Genomic DNA, 19,737 nt, shown 5'->3' with positions numbered 1-19,737 from the left:
AATTATTGGAGCCTTTTGACCTTAACCTTTTTGTCTCTGTTCCCCATCTGTAAAATGGGGATAATACCACTGTTCACTTTGTGAATGCTTCTCGTATATTCATTTATTTTCACAACAATCAGATACTATAGTGATGAGCATCATAGAAAAGCCTGTGAGGAAATAATTCTCTTTTCAGAGTAGGTTTTAATATTATGCAGTAAATAAGGTATGGAGCCATATATAGAAAACAAAATACTGAATAGCTACTCAAGTGAGCACACACCATCCTGTGTACTGAATGAAGTGGTGGTTGTGTGGAAAAATAGTTGTTGATCATGTAATTAAAGACTATATCATAATGCATGTGCACAAGTATGCCAAATTAAGGTTGCACAGAGCCTAATGTTGACATTTCCTAATGTCTGAGTGCTTAGTAACTTTAACATTCTTAATGTAATTTGCATATAGTGTGTATATGTATATAAAGAGACAGACATTAAAATTTTAGCACACTTATTGGGAGTGGATGGTAATTGTTTACAGGTATGGGGCTAGCATTTCTCCTGTTAGGAAAATCTAGAGAATAACTAAATGCTTTGGGCTAAAATATTAACAGCGCTGTGCTCCTGCCATTCCAGATGTGCAAAGTGACCTTAGTGGGCCTAGAATTTGGCCCATTGTGTATTCTTTGTTACAATAGCAATACACGAAGTATAACAAACAACTTCTGTAACAAGTTTTAGTATCGCTTTGTTCCATAGCTATTGGGACATCAGCACCCAGTTTTTCTGTCTTTTTACAACTTGCCTACTAGGGGTGGTTTTAGAGAGAGAAAGGAATGTAGTTTTGTCTCAGCTTTTGAATTTTGAGAATATGAGCTCCCATGTCTTTCAAAGAACAGTACTGGCAGGAATAAATTACACTACTTGGTCATTATGCTGCAATTTTAGTACCAGGCAGACATCAAGTACTCTAATTCTTGCATGTTAATATGAATAAGTGAGTGAGATGGTTCTGCATCATCGCTGAGCTCTGGAACTAAAAGCAGGTTGAGTACTACATTTTGTCTTCCTTACAATTAAGCCTTACTTTTAGCCTTAAAATTATTGTTCACTGATTCAACATTTATCTATGCATTAATTATTCTTAAAGTCAACTGGAGTACTTTTTTTTGGTATTGCATTGTAATATGGAAGATATCTGAACAAATAATTACTATGTCCTCAGCTGTCAGACTAAAAACAACTTAATATATTTAGAACCCACTTGACTTGGTATCTGATGAAAACAGTTGACATATTTCCTAGTCATGTCATGACTGGGAGCTTGAACTCATAATTTGGCTGGATTAAAAAAATCATGGACTCAATAGAGATACTTATTTTACTCATGACAACAATCTGTAACCCACTAACCCTCCTTTGTCCTATGGCTGCAGAGCTGTTAATTGCCCACTTCATCTTAAAGGATCTCCTGCAACAGCTGTTTATCCCTTATGCTAAAAAAAAATCTGTTCCACCTTGTTTTTAGCTGGGACGCTGATTATCTTTTCCAGACCCGAAGAAGAGCTCGGTGTAGCTTGGCAGCTTGTACCTTTCACCTAAAGAAGTTGGTCCAATAAACGATATTACCTCACCCACCTTGTCTCTTGTATCTACTAGTGGCAGATGCTCGAATTGTACAGGTGGTGATCCTGGAACATGCCAACCTGCAGCATGGCACTGTAGTAATCCTGCCTCAATTTCCCTCTTGATTGCCCAAGAATGTAGTGCTTAAGTAATATTTAGCAATGAAGGAACCTGGTGTTCCTACATTAAGCACTAAATCCTACAGGTAACAATTTGCAGACAGGCATTTGAGAAAACTGTCTAGCCAAAAATATACATGGGAGAAAAAATACAGGCATATGAGCAAACTGTACATTGATATTTTTTGTAACAATAGAAGGTATGAAGCAGCTCATGGAAAGATAATAGTCACACTAAGATAAACACAAGCTATACTAAAGTACTCTGACAGCAGTTAGAAGCACAACAATAAATATCAACCAGTAATATTACTGTACATTATTCATTTTACAGTATTTTTACATTTTATTTGCACATTTAAAAATACAACCAAAAACCTCATGAATCAGACATTCGGAGTAGAGCTTTAGGCAGTGCTAATCCATTCATATCTCGAAATCCCAGACATGGTATAAAATAGTATCCTTGTCAGGTTGCATACAGTGGTCCATTTCTTAGTTACAGTCATTCTACTTTCAAGAGCTCTGGATCTTGCAAAGGAATTACTTTCTTGAAAACAGTGAGCTGTAGTAGATGTAGTTCTTTGAGCACTGAATTTTTTTTAAATTTTTTTGTTTAAAATACTTGATCCAGAAACTTTGGGAAGCTGGAAAAATACATATAAAAATCTTGATCTTGTTACAGTTCAGTGTAATTATGAAACTCTAACAATATGTTTCAGTTTGGTGGAATCTTTTGTGTTGTTTTGGCTGTCGATTAAAACAAGGGGTGTATGCTGATGATTCTCTATTATTTCAGCAACACTTGTGAAGCGCTGGATTGAGAAAACAGAAATCAGTTAGAAGTCACATAGATTACTTGGCTAACAAAATGAAAATCACAAGAATCACTACCTCATCTTCTTTCTCTCTGTCATGGTCATCTTTGGAACTACAGGATCTTCTGAGATCATGTTATCAAATAGGTGTGTCTCCCTTCCCCTGTGCCAAAGTATGTTGCCTCCACTGTGTACTTTGTGCCCTCTAACAGTGGAAGGAGGCAGTAGAATAGAGAAATTTGAACAAATATGTGGTAATGATAGTTATGTTTCAGTTCTCCTATTGCTCATTTTAGGAAGAAGGCTTTGGGACAGGCCACTAAGGCTGAGCTATTCAAAGGTGATGATCTAGGTGAGCTGGAAGCTGGTTGCAGGAGCCAATCCCTAGCCAGTGTGTCAAATAATGCTCCAAACAGTAGTAAAATTTCATTCCCTTTACTTGAGGGTTGGTTTATTTCTCAAAATCAACAGTCCAACATAAATCAAATACATAAACAAGGTGGTGTTGGTTGTCCCCTTTCCCAGAATCATAGACTGTCAGGGTTGGAAGGGACCTTAGGAGATGATCTAGTCTAATCCCCCCCCAATGCACGACTGCTCCCCAGACAGATTTTTGCCCCAGATCCCTAAATGGTCCCCTCAAGGATTGAGCTCACAACCCTGGATTTAGCAGACCAATGCTCAAACCACTGAGTTATTCCTCCTGCAGGTCTCCCTGAGCTCCTTGCCAGCCTTTTATCTGAAGAACAGGTGGTCTTCAGGCATGTCCTCTCTGTGGCTCCTACGCGTAGGGTCAGTCGGGGGGCTCCACTCCGCATGCTGCCCCCACCCCAAGTACTGCCCCTGCAGCTCCCATGGGCTGGGAACCACAGCCACTGGGAGCTGCAAGGATAGCATCTGCGGATGGGGCAGTGCATAGCAGAGCTGCCTGGCTGCACCTCAGTGTAGGAGCTGGACAGGGGACATGCTGCTGCTTCTGGGAGCCACTTCAGGTAAGCGCTACCCCGAACCTGCACTCCTGAGCCACCCCCTGGCGCCCCAATGCCCTGTCTCAGCCCTGATCCCCCTCCTGCCCTTTGAACCCCTCAGTCCCAGCCCAGAGCACCCTCTATCTCAAACCCCTTATCCCCAGCCCCACCCCAGAGCCTGCACTTCTAGCTGGAGCACTTTCCCCTCCATATCCCAATGTCCTGTCCCAGTTCTGATCCCCCTCCCATCCTCTGAACCCCTTGGTCCTAGCCTGGAGCACCTTCCTACACCCCAAACCTCTCACCCCCAAGCCTGGAGCCCCCTCCTGCATTCAAACTCCTCATTTCTGGACCCACCCAGAGCCTTCACCCCGTCCCAAACCCCAACCCCAACTTTGTGAGCATTCATGGCCTGCCACACAATTTCTATACCTAGATGTGGCCCTCAGGCAAAAAGTTTTAGCGGGAGCGTTGTAAGCAAGACATGAGAAGTAATTCTTTCACTCTACTCCATGCTGATTAGGCCTCAACTGGAGTATTGTGTTCAGTTGTGGGCTCCACATTTCAGGAAAGATGTGGGCAAATTGGAGAGAGACCAGAGAAAAGCAACATAAATGATTAAAGGTCTAGAAAACATGACTTATGAGGGAAGATTGAAAAAATGGGGTTTAGTCTGAAAAAGAGAAGACTGGAAGGGGACACGATAGCAGTTTTTAAGTATGTAAAAGGTTGTTACAAGGAGGAGGAAGAAAAATTATTTTTCTTGATCTCTCAGGATAGGACAAGAAGCAATGGGCTTAAATTGCAGCAAGGGAGGTTTAGGTTGTACATTAGGAACAACTTCCTAACTGTCAGGGTGGTTAAGCACTGGAATAAATTGCCTAGGGAGGTTGTGGAGTCTCTGTCTAACCTGCTCTTAAAAATCTCCCATGACAAACTCCTGTCAGAAATGGTCTAGGTAATTAGTCCTGCCATACGTGCAGGGAACTGGACCAGATGACCTCTTGAGGTCCTTTCCAGTTCTACGATTCTATGATTACACTCCGGAAGAGTTTTAACAGTTATGCAAATGCAACCCAAGATATCAACTCTCTCTTTTTGGTAAGTGGTGGGGAGACAGAGGGAGCAGTTCAGACTAATTTTCTCCCTAAGTATTTAAATGTAACTGTTCTTTTTTCAAAGATCTCATTGAGTTCAATGGGAGCTGTTGCATGAAGGATGGTTAGAAGATTGGTTTTCAAGAAAGGATGGAGAATTTACACTTAGTAACGGAAGTTCTGATCCTGATGACTGTCCAAAATGATAAAATATATTTGTATATTTTAAACTAATCTGTGACTTTGAAGTCCCAATTTGCAGTAACCTAAGTTACCTTCTGAGGTGGATTTAAAGCAGTGGTTCTCAATCGGGGTACACAGAGGTCTCCAAGGGATACATCAGCTCATCTAGATATTTGCCTAGTTTTTACAACAGGATATATAAAAAGCTCTAGCGAAGTCAGTACAGACTAAAATGTCCTACAGACAATGACTTGTTTATACTGCTCTATATACTATACACTGAAATGTAAGACTATGTTCCAGCTGATTTATTTTATAATTATTTGGTATAAATGAGAAAATAAGCAATTTTTTCAGTAATAGTGTGCTGTGACACTTTTGAATTTGTATGTCATCTGATTTTGTAAGCAAGTAGTTTTTAAGTGAGGTGAAACTTGGGGGGTACACAGGACAAATCAGACTCCTGAAAGGGGTATGGTAGTCTGGAAAGGTTGAGAGCCACTGATTTAAAGTACCTTATTTTATATTTGTTTCTTTGGATTTTTCAATCTGAAGGATAAATCAATTATTTGATGAGGTATATTTTTCTCTTTGGTGAATGAAGATTTACATCCTAACAATGTAATTAAAATAGACCCCTTCATTTTTACTTATTAGGGCATAAAATTGAAAAAGGAAAAATCACTCACCTCCTCGCCAGTTTTTTCTCTGCCCAGTGCATATCGTTTAGTTGATTCAATAAATCGTACAGGGATATTATACACTTTTTTGTTGTAAAACACAACCAGTGTGTACGGCTGCTTTGAATCTTGACCAGAACTCTTCCTTATCAGAAAAGATCCATCCTATATCAAGGAAAGGAAATGCAATAATATTTTATTATTTTATTTTGTTGCTATCATTGAGGATGTATCAAAATTCACTGGGAGAAATGGGGGAGCTTCCCCCCAATATTAGCTTATACAGGTGTCATTTAGTAGCAGGTAGTAACAGCTTCCTGGGGATCACAGGACATTAGGAAGTGAAGACTGTACAAGCTGCCACTAGTGGCAGTAGGTAGGCAAGGAAGGAGAGAGAACCTGAGCAGATGAAATGCTTTACAACAGCTTTACAAAAGCAGCAAACGAACACTGAGAGCCAGTGTTGGGGTTACCCTAATGCTTCCTAGCCAGCGATATCCTATCCTAAAGATTACCCCACTCTTCTGTCCCTCTGTCCCATGTGGTGGAGCCATAAAAAAAAGAAATATTTGTTGGGGGAAAGAAAGGCCTCTGAAAGACTGTGCCTTTGCCTGGCACATAGGGTGCTGCCCTAAGTGTGATGCTCCCTGTGGCATTAGAGCTTTGTGCAGGCTGATCTAGTCTCAGTCAGGAAGTTCAGACAAAGGCTAAAGCCCAGGTCAGGGGGCTCAGTGGTGTGTGTGTGGGTTGTTAAGTTATCATTTTGAAATAAAGTGGTAGGACCAATTTTACAGATACCAGCATTTGAGTATGAGACAGTGGGCAGTGATGGAGCTTGTTTAGTATCTGTGGCCTGTTTCTTGCCTTGTAAGGGATGTATCTGAGTTGATAGATCTTTTCCATCTCTAGCTGCTATAATACTATTGCCTCCAGTGGGCCAAAAATCTGTACTGAGTTACACAGTGCAACTTTAATTGGCTTTAGAGACCACCATTTCAACCAAATCTAAACTGTGTAGACACACTTCAGCCAACACTACTCTAACCTGTTCAGGGTGGGGCCCAAACTGTCTGGGAACAATTCAAGTTTTATTCCCCATTCTACGTGTCTAAAATTTTCTTAAAAGAGGCATACCGCAAATGTTAACGCCCTGCTTTACCTTATTTGATTTGTATAATGCATCTTCTGCAGTTTTTCGATCACAATAAGCTGCATACCATGCTTTATCATGAACACCAGCATCCTGTGAGAGAGATGGAGACCTTTGTCAATGCAGTGGAAAAGCCTGGTTTTCTTCTATAACTTACAGCAAAATATAATGATGGTTTCTTCATTGGATATTCTGTACTACACAGCTATAAGATAGGGATAATAAAATATGGACACATGCTGTAGTGTATCCATTGCCAAATGATGATGATTATAGAGAACCATAAGTGGGCAGAACACTTTAGAAAACACATAGTTAAGACAGGCCTCTGTCAGGAGCTCATGGTCTTAACTGGACAGATGCAGTTCAAATGAAGGATGAGTTGAAACCAGTCAGTGAATGCTAAGAGAGGAGATCTTAAGGAGAGGTATCCATGTGGAGATGGAGGATAGTTGGCATTTGTATAGCAGAAGACTATTCCAGTGGAAAGAGAAGGGATTAAGAGAGAGACTTGTGAGTCATTTTAACTATTAATAATTAAATATCATTTTCTGCTGATATTTACATACTGATTTAACATATATTTTTGTGTATTGCAGTGGGTGTTGGTCACAGGATGCCAGGTTTCTTTTACACCCTCCAGATCAAGCAAGTTGTATAACGTGGTGACTCCACCCTACCTAAGGTTGTTCTCAGTTCTGAATATATCGCTGTGGGTTGGGTTAAACCCCATTTAAACTGTAATGACCTCCACCCCCTCATTTAAGATAGGTGAGTGAGACAGCTAAACAGCCCCACATGATGTCTGGTCTACACTACAGAGTTAGGGTGATGCAAGGCAGCTTACATCGACCTAACTATGTAAGTGTCTACACTAAATTTTCACTCCCACTGACGTAACTGCTCTGCTACGCTGACTTAATAACTTGACTCCACCTCCAGGAGAGGCATAGAATCAATATTGACGTAATTAGGTTGAGGCAGTATCAGCGTAGCCACTGCGTTGCTTACATTGACTGACTTTCAGAAGCTATCCGACAATGCCTCATGCTGACAGTACAAGTGCTCCTGGTGAGGATGCGCACTGCTGACACAAGAAGCAAAGTCTAGACACACACAAGTGATGTAATTAGTGTGGTGCCTATATGCCGACATAAGTTAGGTCAACTTAATTTTGTAGTGTAGACATGCCCTAAGACCAAGGGTATATGAACCTACCCAGTCATTTTGACCATGTGGGTAGAAGGCTCCATAGGTTATTGTCTTTGGGTCTGGTGGTGTGTGTGTGTAAGGCTATGTCTCACTGTGAACTAAGGGTGTGAATCCCAGCTCATGTAACATACTCACCAGCTCAATGAGACTGAGCACAAGTATAAATAGTAATGTAGCTGCAATAACACGGGCTGCAACAGCGGCACAGCTTAGCCAAGTACATACCTGTGGGGCTCGGATAGATTTGTACTTGACATGTGCTATTGCAGATCCACTACCATTTATACATGTGCTAGCTCGATGATAGCTTCTGAGAGGATGTGTATGCAAGCTGGGAATCATGCCCCTAGCTCGTAGTGTAGACTTAACCAGAGAGGTCAGGGGCGAGACAGAGAGTGTATGAGTGAGTAGAGAAGCAGGACAGAGAGTGAGACAGAGACAGCCTGAACAAGCACCTGGGAGCATTACACTGCAGAAAGCCTAGAGAGAAAGTTTTTAGTGCTGCGAGTGAGGACACTGTCTCCTGTTATGGGGTTCCTCCCATGTTTGGGGAAATAGAATTTTGTATGTTTTCTGTAAATAAGATTGCATCAGAGGTACCAGACTCCAACTTCCATTTCGCCTCCCAGCTGAAACAATCTGCAGGGACCCATATTTTCACTAGATGCTCAAAAAGAGGTAACAGTAACTTTAGCTTGTATGGGTGGAAACTTCACTCTCATCTGCCCTTTGCTCTATCAATTCCCCATGCTCCTCAAAGCAGCAGCCATTAATTCTATTCATACCACATTCTCCTCCAAACTGACAGAGTTTTCAAAACTGGGTAAAGCATCCTGCAAACTACACTCTCCTCATTTCTTTTCTTCCACTCCAGTTGGATTCTGTCATCCAGTGGATACTCCTAGATGCTAGAAGTGATGGCTGCTTTTATACCTCCAAACATTTCTCAGACAGCAGGACTGTGTATTGAACAAGCTGCCCTCCCCAGTGAGTACTGATAGCTTTTGATTATTTATTGAAAGGATCCTTCTGCAGGAATCACAGTTCCTGGGGTCAGGCCCTGGATCTGCCATTGACTTGGCCATATAATCTTAGGCAAGCCACTAAACTTCTCTGCGTTAGTTCTCCCAGTTATAACTGGGTACAATACTTTTCTAATTCTTGGAGTGTTGTGAGGCTTATTTATTAATATCTGTGAAATGTTTTGAAACCTCAGTTTATAAGGGCAGAGTGTTATCATTAAAAGCTGGGATCGTCTGTATAGAAAAATAGTAAGGACAAAAATTTCAAAATCACCTAATTCCCATTTTCCAAAATTACTTGGTCCTTAAGATGCCTAAGTCACTCAGGTGCTTTTGAAAAAATTACCTTAATTGCGTATCTGGAAGCACATATTTTTGCTCAGATTTATTTTCCTGTAATTCAGAGGGGAGATTAATTTTTTTCTTGCAGTTGGGGAACAGTGGTACTTACTGTACAGGAAGGGGAATTATTGTAATGTTTTAAAAATGTGCTTTATTTTATTCTATCATATGATGATATGCAGTATATAACGTACACACAGATGGACTGAGATGCAAGGGTCCGCCAGACCTGCTGACCCTTCACTAGAAACATGCATTTTATTAAACAAAAGAGTACTGTCCTAAGGGAAGAGTCATGAGTGGGGGAAACAACCAGGACTTCAGGAACCCCAGACTGTATGGGTCTGAATAGCATTGGCATTAAAGTGGTTTCAATCATTTAATTAGAACCAGGTAAAAAGTAAAACAAACTAAAACTAGGACCTCTGAAAAGATCTGAAACCTTCAAGGCAGCCTCTGTCTGTGAAGGACTGGATTAGGGTACTAAGGTGTAGCAGCAAAGACAACAGGAATAAAACACGGCCTCTTCATATATGTGAGAGCTTACGGTCAAAGTATGGCTGAAGTGAGCTAAAATTTGTTACAGAGCTAGTACTTAGGCTGAAAGAGAGAGCTCAGCACATCCTTGACTCTCAGCACTTCTCTGCTATCTTTGACCTTCCCCCACATGTCCCTGGAAGAAAAGAAAGAAAGAGGGCTGGCCTAAATACTACAGTCAAAATACTTTCTCCCTAACTGCTCCAGATTTTGGGGAAGTGAATCTTTATTCTATCTTTTATTTTTATTTTTAAAAGGAGAGATTGTTACTCAATTCTTTGTGGTAGGGTGTTTCCAGAGTGAAGCTTCCTTTTGATAATGAGTTATTATTTTTAAGGGTTGCTTGTGCTAACTGTTGATTGGGAATTTCTGCCTCCAAATATGTCTAAAATAGTCATTTATCTCCCCCCCCCGGAAGTAACAAGTATTCTTGACTGCCTTTCATTCTCTATAGATGATAGTTCTAATCCATCTAACTTCTTATAATGCATCCATCATTTTGATATAAATGCCATTACCATGGGCCCTATGTGTTAAAAGCCTCTCCCGTTTCCCTATAAAAGCGGTTAATGCAGGAGTGCAAGTATATTTGCAAGACATCAGTTGTATTTGTACGTGTGAGCAGAATCAAAAGTGAAATATAGGATGACAGAATCTGGATATAAGTCCGTAATGACTTACTGGACTTCAGATTGCCACTGGCTCTGAAAGCATTCAATGGTTAGGCATATGGAGTTGTTCAGAATGAAGTAAGGGAAGGTGCAGGCAGGGGTGGCTCTAGGATTTGCGCTGCCCCAAGCATGGCGGCACGCCGCGGGGGGCGCTCTAGCGGTCGCTGGTCCTGCAGCTCCATTGGACCTCCCGCATACGTGCCTGCGGAGGGGCCGCTGGCCCCGCGGCTCCGGTGAACCTCCGCAGGCATGCCTGCGGATGCTCCACCGGAGCCGCGGTCCCACCGGACCTTCCGCAGGCATGCCTGCGGGAGGTCCGCCGGAGCCGCCTGCCGCCCTCCCGCTGGGATGCCGCCCCAAGCGCGCGCTTGGCGCACTAGGGTCTGGAGCCGGCCCTGGGTGCAGGTAAGCTTAGCAAATCTTAATGTTTTCACTATACTTCCTGTAACTCTCCCATCACACAATCCCAAGAGGATTTTTTTTATTCCTTCCTATTGGATTTTCATAAAAAAGATAAAGTGGGAGAATGATCTGGGGCTTTTTTTTTCCCTTTAAGGGTGTGTATGCAGACTTGTGAGTTTATAGTTTGTATATCAAGTGGCTGCTAAGTTAGCAATTATTACTGCGAACAGCTGGAATTGTCACAATAAATGTTCATTGTATAGTTAGTGCTGTTCTGCGGGTGTCATGCATACAACCTCTTCATAAGACTCTTTATAGAATTTGCTAGAATATACCCTGTGTGACAAAGTGGGACTGTTCTTAATGTTTCCTCTGAATACTGTGTGGGTTCCTCAGTTTCCCCTATGCATTTCTTAAGTCTCTAGGGGGTGAGATTGTTGCAGAGCAAAGGGCCAGGGTACGTAAATGGCAGACACTCTGTCTCCTGGCAACTAATGGCTGGGGCCCTTCCCCCCAGCAAGGCGATAGCTAAAGGTGCTGGAAAACAAAGAGATCAGGTGACCTCCTGGCCCGGGAAAGGAACAAAGCCCAGAGGAAGAGGGGCTGGAGGGTGCATCAGTTTGGAGCTAGCTGGGGACCAGGAGTGAATGCAGACGTGGGTGTCTGGCTTGCTGCCCCCAGGATGGACCTGGCTGAGGGGTCCTGTTCTCTGTACCTACAAGCTCTGTTTTAGACCATGTTCCTGTTATCTAATAAACCTCTGTTTTACTGGCTGGCTAAGAGTCATGTGTGACTGCGAAGTGGGGGTGCAGGACCCTGTGGCTTCTCCAGGACCCCACCAGGGCAGACTCGCTGTGGGAAGCGCATGGAGAAGCAGAGGATGCTGAATGCTCCAAAGGTCAGACCCAGGAAGGTGGAAACCATGTCAGCTTCTTGCCCTGAAGACAGTTTGCTCACCAGAGTCCTGACTGGTTTTGTAGGGAGCAGTTCCAGAGCATCACCCAGGAACTCCGTGACACCCTGTCTTCATTTTAAATTTAACCTTCATCATTTCTGAGTTCCATGAGTGTACATATGATGTAACTTTTTCTTGAGGGGAGGAGTATGTCATTTTATTTTCACACATCATCTTAATTGCATTACAATAAAGTTGTTGCTTTCACAGGAACTTTTAACAACAACCCACCCCTCTCCTCTTTACAGTGCAAGGTGTCCAAGAGTCCTTCAAACATAATACAGTGTGACTGGAATTGTTATGTTAACTGTAATGGAGCAGGGGGAGCAATGGCAAATCTGGAATGCTCTCATACTGTGGTGATTAGCGCTGTATAAGAACCTATATAGAATAGACAAAAACAGCTTCTCCCTGAAACCTTCCTTCTTCCTGTCACATAAACTGTTGGGAATAACCTAGCTGAACAGAGAGCTCATGCCAGCTGTGCAGTGAAAGTCAATCACTTAATGAAGGTGTTGCCTTCATGAACCAAACAAACTCCAAGAGCACCTATGCTGTACAGTTTGCTGCAGCAAATGATAATGCCAGTGTAAATTATAATTTTGGGGAAAATATTGATTTCATCAGCAATGTTTCACTTTTTCTGGTGAAATGGATCTTTTAGTCAGTCAATCTTCTGGTTTTGTCCATAGCTGCTATATTAAAAGCTCCAAATATAATTGTTACAAGCTGTTTGCTTTTGTATCTGCTGGATTATTTTTATGAAAAAAGATTTTTCATAATATCCACTGTGACCGACTGTTAAAATTGTTCCACAATTGCAAGTTCTTTGTGTTCCCCTTGCTGCTGTATTATCTTTGTCATATCAGCCTTTAGAACATTTAGTGTTACTGGTTCTGCAATAATAGAGCCTTTGTTAGGCCCTCAACAGAACTATTTCTACTTTGTTTGTGATTACTAGACAGGACGGCTTCCTGCATTCTGTCTTCTGCCATCTTCCGAAGGGAGACGGAAGGGGACATATTGAAATAAAAGTAGCCATATTTTCTTTGATTTTTTCAAACCCGTTATGTTGAAATACAAAATAGAAAAAGTTTTCCAGTTATTCACAAAGATAACTTGGCACTAATTCCAAAAGGGGTTTATAGTGAAAGGAAATCTGTTTTAGGGAGCAGCAGGGCGCAAGGCTGATAGGGAGGGACTAAGATTATTTGTCAGGTGGAAGGATCGTAGTTTTCACAGAGAAGGGTGTGGGCAACCAGTGGCCTCTCACTTAGTCTCTTAGATCCCATCTCTGCTGATGAACCAAACTGCATTAAACAGGGCCATGTTTTTAAATATGACTCTGTCTTGTGCATTCCTGTGCTGCTGTGTTGTACTATCTCTGGCAGACTCATGCTCCAACAAGGCTGCAGGATCTCTACCTAGCATGGTTCACAAGCGTGTGCGTGTGTGTTCCCACTAGTGTGTTCTTGGATCTCTCATTATTTATCCACTGACACAACAACTGCAGACAGTTTGCACAGCTTTGGACTAAACATGTGGACACATACTTTCAGAAAGGCTAGTGAGCAGCTGAGTTCAGCTATGAAATACAAAAAGGAAAAGGGCAATGAAGTGCACTCTATATCTATCTGCACCCAGGACTGGGCTAAATATACCAATAAGGCATTTTCTGTTTGCATCAAACAATCCCATAGCGAGTAAAGTGAAGACCTGAAACAGAAGTTTGACAACGCTGCTTTTCAGTTCCTGTTTACATTGCACAAGAAAACTTTTCCTGCCTAGGTTTTGTATAACTCTATCTAATGATAATTCTACAGTTTAGCATGGCTTTAACATCCTGTGTGTTCCACCTATTTTGAGCTGGAACTGGGCAACTAGATGACTTATACCCTGACAAAAGATTTCACTGTAGATAGGGCCAAAGTTGTTATCATAAGGAAGGAAATGGACCACAAGCACCCTCAGCACAGGATTATGCTTTCTTGGAGAGTAGATGGTGTGAAGAAGTGTAGGATCAGAGAGCCAGGGGTCTCTCTGTAAGACTCTTTTTACAACAGAACCTGATGGCACATGCTTCCTCATGTGTCTCTTTTAACCCTTAGCTAATTTCATACCTGGTCTGTAGTATCCAAACTAGCTGAAATGCTGCTGCGTGGAAGAGTGCCCATTGTGCGGTTTGCAGTGTCTAGCGGTTCTGGGAAGAACAAGGTGTAACACGTGTAAGTGTCCAATGTAACTATTCCTATTATTTTGTTGGGGGCAGAGGTAGGAGGAAACAATGATGCAGTAGATTGTCACAACTCTGTTGGCTAAAGGAATAAGGAGAACAATCCATCCCACTTTAAGAGAGTGACCAATATCTTCATAAAAGTAAATTCTGCAGCCTATTAAAATTCTCTGGATAATTTATAACCATATAATGGAAATGCTGAAATCTTTCTGATATATATTATCATTTTATCTAATTTACAATTCTATCTGTGTACAAATAATGAACTGCATATAAGAAATCTTGCCCTAAATCTGAAACTGTAAATTGAAATATTTCCAACTGCCTCTTAAAAGTATTATTTACAGCAGAATTTAAGCATTAGTCATAATGAAAGTATTCCATTTTTTTCTGTAGTGCAAGAATAAATGGCTGGATTCAATAAAAACATCATCTGGCTTCCAAGTTGCAGACTGAACCAGCCCAGAAAAATGTTATATTTGGGGTCTTGTGTGGTGTGGAAGCCAGATGGAATTTTATAGAATTCAGCCCAAAATGGCTTAGGTTTTGACTTTCAGAGGCACAAAGGGGAATTAGGTGCCCAACTCCCATTGACTTTCCCAGTAAGTCCCACTGGTCTTCCTTAATTGTACTAATTAAGCTAATACCATACAACCAGCTGGGTATTTTAATCTCATTCTTGTATGTGTTACAGAGACCAACATATTCAGAATCCAATGAATATATATGTGGCAACTGAAATAAACTCAGACTTACTATAAAAGATAAATTGTGCTTACTTGGTAGGGCTGGTGGCTTTTGAGGTAATGGCCTGAAATAAATATTTAGAGATTAGCAAAAGGTATGAGGATGTCTACCTAACACCTATGTTTGAATAACTGAGCATGTGTATGGAAGAAAGCAATAACAGTGTGTGTGTGTGGTGATGTATATGTTCCCCCATGAGGTTGAGGACTGAAGTAAAAGTCTCAGGAAATAAAACTTTAAAAGGGAAGTAAAAGCTGCAGAGAGAAGAATGCTTCCCTCTGAATCTCTCACATCATTTTGTTCAAACTTAGGAGCGAGTCTCGTGTATATAGCTATAAGAAAGGAAATGAAACTAGCTTTTACTTTTGGGCTGTCGTTGGTAGGGGTGGAAGTGGGAGCTCTTGGTTGGGACCTCGTCGCCGTTCAGCGGCTGTAGGTTTCTCTGTAATATGGAAAAAATTGTAAATTCAGGATTAGCTTTAAAAATAATCACCCCAAGTGGGAGATGACAACTTTAATTCATTGTTTTAATTTGTAGAATAAACATTATTTAGACTGTGCCTTTTCTCTAACTCACACACTAAGTGAAATGCTCACGCACACTGGGCCATATTGTACCACAGATTTTCAGGCAGTGCTCTCTGTTGATTTAAACGGGGACTGTTTACAAATGAGTGGTGTGATATTGCCCCTTACTGCTAGTGAATTAAAGCACAGGACGTTTAACTAATAACGATAGCAAATGAAAAACTGAAACAAGGAGGGCCAGATTCCTCCACTCTTACTCACTTTCGGTGGCATTCTCCTCTGCCCCGGGGGCCCACTTACGTCCTCCAAATGGCTCTCTTGTGGTGTGACTTTCACCCTTTGAGTAGTCTATTACTCTGCCTACGACCCCACTGATTTCAATGGGACTGTTTGCAGAGAAAAATGCTACTCAGTGCAAGTAACGGGGGCTGATTCATGTTCTAAATCACTAAAAGCAAAAGTTCAATTCTTGTGAACGTGAACTTTTTTCAGTGTAACAGAAATAATTTACCTTCAGTAACACTTAAATTCTCTTTGTGTGGTAAACTTGGTTTCTACAATAAAACAAATGCCAATCAAAACATTTGTATACTTAAATGACATCCAGTTAATATCTTGTAAAATAGACATTGCTGTAGAGGATCTTTGTTTCAGTATTATACAAAACTCCCCGATACCTGTAGTGGAGAACGATTGCATGTATATGTACAGCTCAAAACATGCACGTACCCCTAAACAACCATTATAAAATAATAGCATACAAAAGTTAGATTAAGAGGTTATTGGTTTTCTGTTTGCATCTTAAACATGCTACACAATGTAGACTTAGTTCTCTACCACATTAAAAGGATGCTAGCCCCTTAAATTTGGATCAAAATTTAGATTTTTAAGAGGGTTTTCCAAAAGCTTAAGCCCAATAAAAATGTTTCCATAACATATTTTTAATATAAAAATAGTGTTCACATTTTGAAACCAATGCTCCTGTGTAATATTTGCAAGCTAAATTTTGCATCGTTCATTGTCCAAGCTGGAAGAAATACAAGAAATAAGTGCAGAATAAAAAGAGTTGGAAATGAACTTGTTTTTAATTTTTTTTCCAGATTTAATAATCCAAGTTGTTGGTAGGTATAGGAACTTGTTTAAAATATGATTAAGTTAACAGTATCCCAATTAATGCATTCTTTAGCAACATTGCAACAGTAAATAGTCATGCAAAGCAATATGACATGTTGGCAAAAGGATGTGTGTGTTTACTTTGAAGAAAAGATTTTTCCACTTGTTATTTACACTTGAAATTGACAGGGATATTGTGCTTGGGGAGATAAGGGCATTACCTTCTCATACAAAGAATTCAGATGTATGATTGTGTAAATATGATCAAATAGATTTTGTAACATAAACTTGGAAAGACTCCAACTCTGTTTATGTGAGCAAGAGAGACCAAGGTAAAAGCCTATTTTTACCTTGAGATATGACTCTTGTTCTAGGGTGATATTTTATTCTCATTCCCTAGGGGAGACTCCTACACACATCAGTGGGAATTTCTGGACGCAATATGAGGGCAGAACATGGTTCCAAATAACTCTCATTTATTTTCTTGAGTCCCACTAATGTGGATTCTACCACTATCTCCTAGGGAAGAGAATTCATATACTGATAACTCTCTGGGGGAAAAAGACTACCCCAGGTGTATTTAATCTAAATTAGTTTCCAGCAATGCCCAGGTGTTTTTCCCTTTGCTGCTGAGTTAATGTACATTCCATAGCCAAGTCTTTGTGACCCCCTTTAATTGCATATATGCTATTATGAATGTTTTCCACCCTTCTTGCCGCCACACATTTTATATATTAAAACCTTCATGATGGCCCCAAAACATTTTTCAGTGGTTAGAATAGTCTCTGTGGCAGGCCAGAGGATTTTCTGCCATTCTTGTTCTAACAGACTCTGGAGTATATCTTCCTCTCTCCAATTCTGTATGTAACTTCTATCAATGTTAATTAATCAAGGGGCAAAAATACTCTTAATTCTTTCCTTACTTCCCATTAAGGAAACCGTATTTATGACCAAGTTCAGTTTTACAAGCATATTAAGAATCACAGGTGGGATACTGTACAGTATCATTATAAAAATACAACGTCCACTTACTGCTGGTTTTACTGGATTAGGTGTCTTCTTTCTGAGGATTGAAAAAGTAAGTGATCATTTAAAAGACACATGCAGTGCATTGAACAATCAAGTATATATAGTTAACTGTTACTCATAATATTATTGGCAGAGGTGGGATTTTGGGTTGACTCCTGCCCTTCCTTGGGCTGATGTAATAGAGAAAAAGGGGGAGAGGCTATGTTGCATTTAATATAGGTTTCAAAGATAGCGGTGGGAACCATACCAAGGTGTGTGAGAAAGCTATGTCCTGCAAAGAACCAGGCCATGGCTACTAGGAGGGTGGTTTGTAAGAGAAGGAGAATGGCTTTATACATGCACAGGTATTGCTGAAGATCTCATCACTGCAGCATTTGATTGTCTCAAGCAGGCCAGCAGGTTTTCTGTCAGCAGCAGCATATAGTAATTGGAAACAACTCCAGCATGCAAACCGGCCTAGCTTGGAGAAATAGTAGAGTGGCCTGCAACTAGCAATCCCACCTTGTTCTTGCCAGGGCAGGATGCCTCTTGCTCTGGACTCATGGTTCGTGGATAGATAACTCTTGCTTCGATGGCTGCCTCCAGTAAGAGCAGGATTTAGTTATTATTAAATCTAGCAATTAACAATGAAAGAGAAGCAGTGATATTTTGTTACTCACATTGCCCTTGGTAATGGTGATGGAGTTGCAATAGAGGGAAATTTGGATTCCTGAGCTCCACTGTTGCTGTGATCTAAATACCCACACAACATATTTAGTATATAATATTTAACATATCTGAGCATTGTTTTTTTCTTTAATAATCATACTGAAATGTGCTTAGGTGGCACTTGTAGTCCCTGAAGAAAAGATTATGCATCACTCTATTTTCATACTCTGAGTGGAGAGATACTTCCTTGGTGGTGGTGAGTGCTTCCACTACATTGCTGCCATCAAGGACTGTGGTTAGGGGACACTGGGCATCAATAGCTATGGAGGGGAATTCATGATTAAGAGCTTTCTAGATTTGGGAAACTTGCATTGGTGTAACTACATCAGTGCAAACCCTTAATGCAATGCAGTACAGTAGGTCTTCATTCTGTAACTCTCCAGGGTAAGTCACATTGGTGAAAGCACTACTTCTACCAGTACAGAGCATCTCTGTATATAGTCTACACCAGCGGTTCTCAACCAGGGGCCCAGGGGGGCCCCTAGGGTTCCTAGGGGGCTGTGAGCAGGTTTCAGAGGGTCTGCCAAGCAGGGCCAGCATTATACTCGCTGGGGCCCAGAGCAGAAAGCCAAAGCCCCCCAGCATGGGGCTGAAGCCTGGGGCCCTGAGCCCCACCACCCGGGGCTGAAGCCAAAACGTGATCAACGTAGCTTTGCGGGAGCCCCTGTGGCATGGAGTCCCAGGCAATTGCCCTGCTTGCCACCCCTTAATGCCAGCTCTGGCTTTTATATGCAGAAAACCAGTTATCATGGCACAGGTGGGTTATGGACTTTTTACAGCATGTTGGGCTTGGGGGATGGCACACAAAGGTTGAGAACTCCTGGTCTACGCTGAGTGCAAAAACAACTCAAGTCTAAAGCAAGTTGTTTACTGACTTGTCTTTACACTGACTAAGCTCTTCAGCTGTTCATTAAACTCCTTTTCTTAACACTGATGGTTGTAATTTAAACTTAAAGGAACGTACTACTGCATTTGAGGTCGTCAATAATATGTTGACCAAAAATCTTCCTAGCAATCACCATGTCTTCAGTGCAAAATACTTACTTTCATCATTATGTTCTTCATTCCTATCGTGCTCCTGAAATTGAAATACACAGTATTTGTCAGCTCACACTTACAATGCAGCAATTGTAAAAAATGATAAATATGTAAGTAGAATCTATGGAGAAGGGACTAAGATGTTCTGGTATGGGCCATATAGAATTGCACCAATGTCTAAAATGTTCGTATAGAGAGTATATTATATTAAGCCTCTCTAGTACATTTCATCCAGCTATTTGAAATCACTTAACAAACCATTCCTTAACTCTTAACACCCCAGCATAGTAGATGTTACTGAACCTCAGGCTCCAAGTACTCCATAGTAAACTGAAGCTAAATTCAGCAGTAAGATACCCTAGTTCACATAGCATGCCAGACCAGGGAACAAAAAATTCACTAATACAATCAGTAGAGCATCAACTGTGTTTTTCACTCTGTCCCCAAATTCTCAGTGTGCTATAGTTATTTTTATCATTGAAAACACTACATTTTAGAAGCAGTCAGAGGCGTTGACATCTGGAGAACCGTTGGGGCACTTGATAACAAGGAAATGTATTGGGTTTCTGTTT

General features: G+C 41.1%; 1 protein-coding gene across 14 annotated transcripts in view; it reads right to left on the bottom strand.

Moving 5' to 3' along the window:
- Positions 1-291: 291 nt before the first annotated feature.
- The window catches only part of BLNK (B cell linker), a 153,569-nt gene continuing 134,123 nt past the window's right edge, over positions 292-19,737 (bottom strand). For 13 of the 14 annotated variants that reach the window (XM_039482965.1, XM_039482967.1, XM_039482968.1 and 10 more), the window contains 10 exons: positions 19,172-19,205; positions 18,079-18,151; positions 17,423-17,453; positions 15,789-15,831; positions 15,113-15,191; positions 14,782-14,813; positions 13,887-13,966; positions 6,635-6,718; positions 5,485-5,640; positions 292-2,544 (listed from right to left, as the gene is read on the bottom strand). In XM_039482965.1, the coding sequence (XP_039338899.1) occupies positions 2,425-2,544; positions 5,485-5,640; positions 6,635-6,718; positions 13,887-13,966; positions 14,782-14,813; positions 15,113-15,191; positions 15,789-15,831; positions 17,423-17,453; positions 18,079-18,151; positions 19,172-19,205 (732 nt within the window). In that variant the 3' untranslated portion in view covers positions 292-2,424. Of the gene's footprint in view, positions 2,545-5,484; positions 5,641-6,634; positions 6,719-9,643; positions 9,875-13,886; positions 13,967-14,781; positions 14,814-15,112; positions 15,192-15,788; positions 15,832-17,422; positions 17,454-18,078; positions 18,152-19,171; positions 19,206-19,737 lie in introns of those variants that run through there. The other variant, XM_039482979.1, reaches the window with a different exon arrangement.

The sequence above is a fragment of the Mauremys reevesii genome, linkage group 7 (assembly GCF_016161935.1).
Source record: "Mauremys reevesii isolate NIE-2019 linkage group 7, ASM1616193v1, whole genome shotgun sequence".
Classification (NCBI taxonomy): Eukaryota; Metazoa; Chordata; order Testudines; family Geoemydidae; genus Mauremys; species Mauremys reevesii.
Note: the sequence above shows the minus strand (reverse complement) of the source record. Positions and strands in the feature narration are given on the sequence as shown.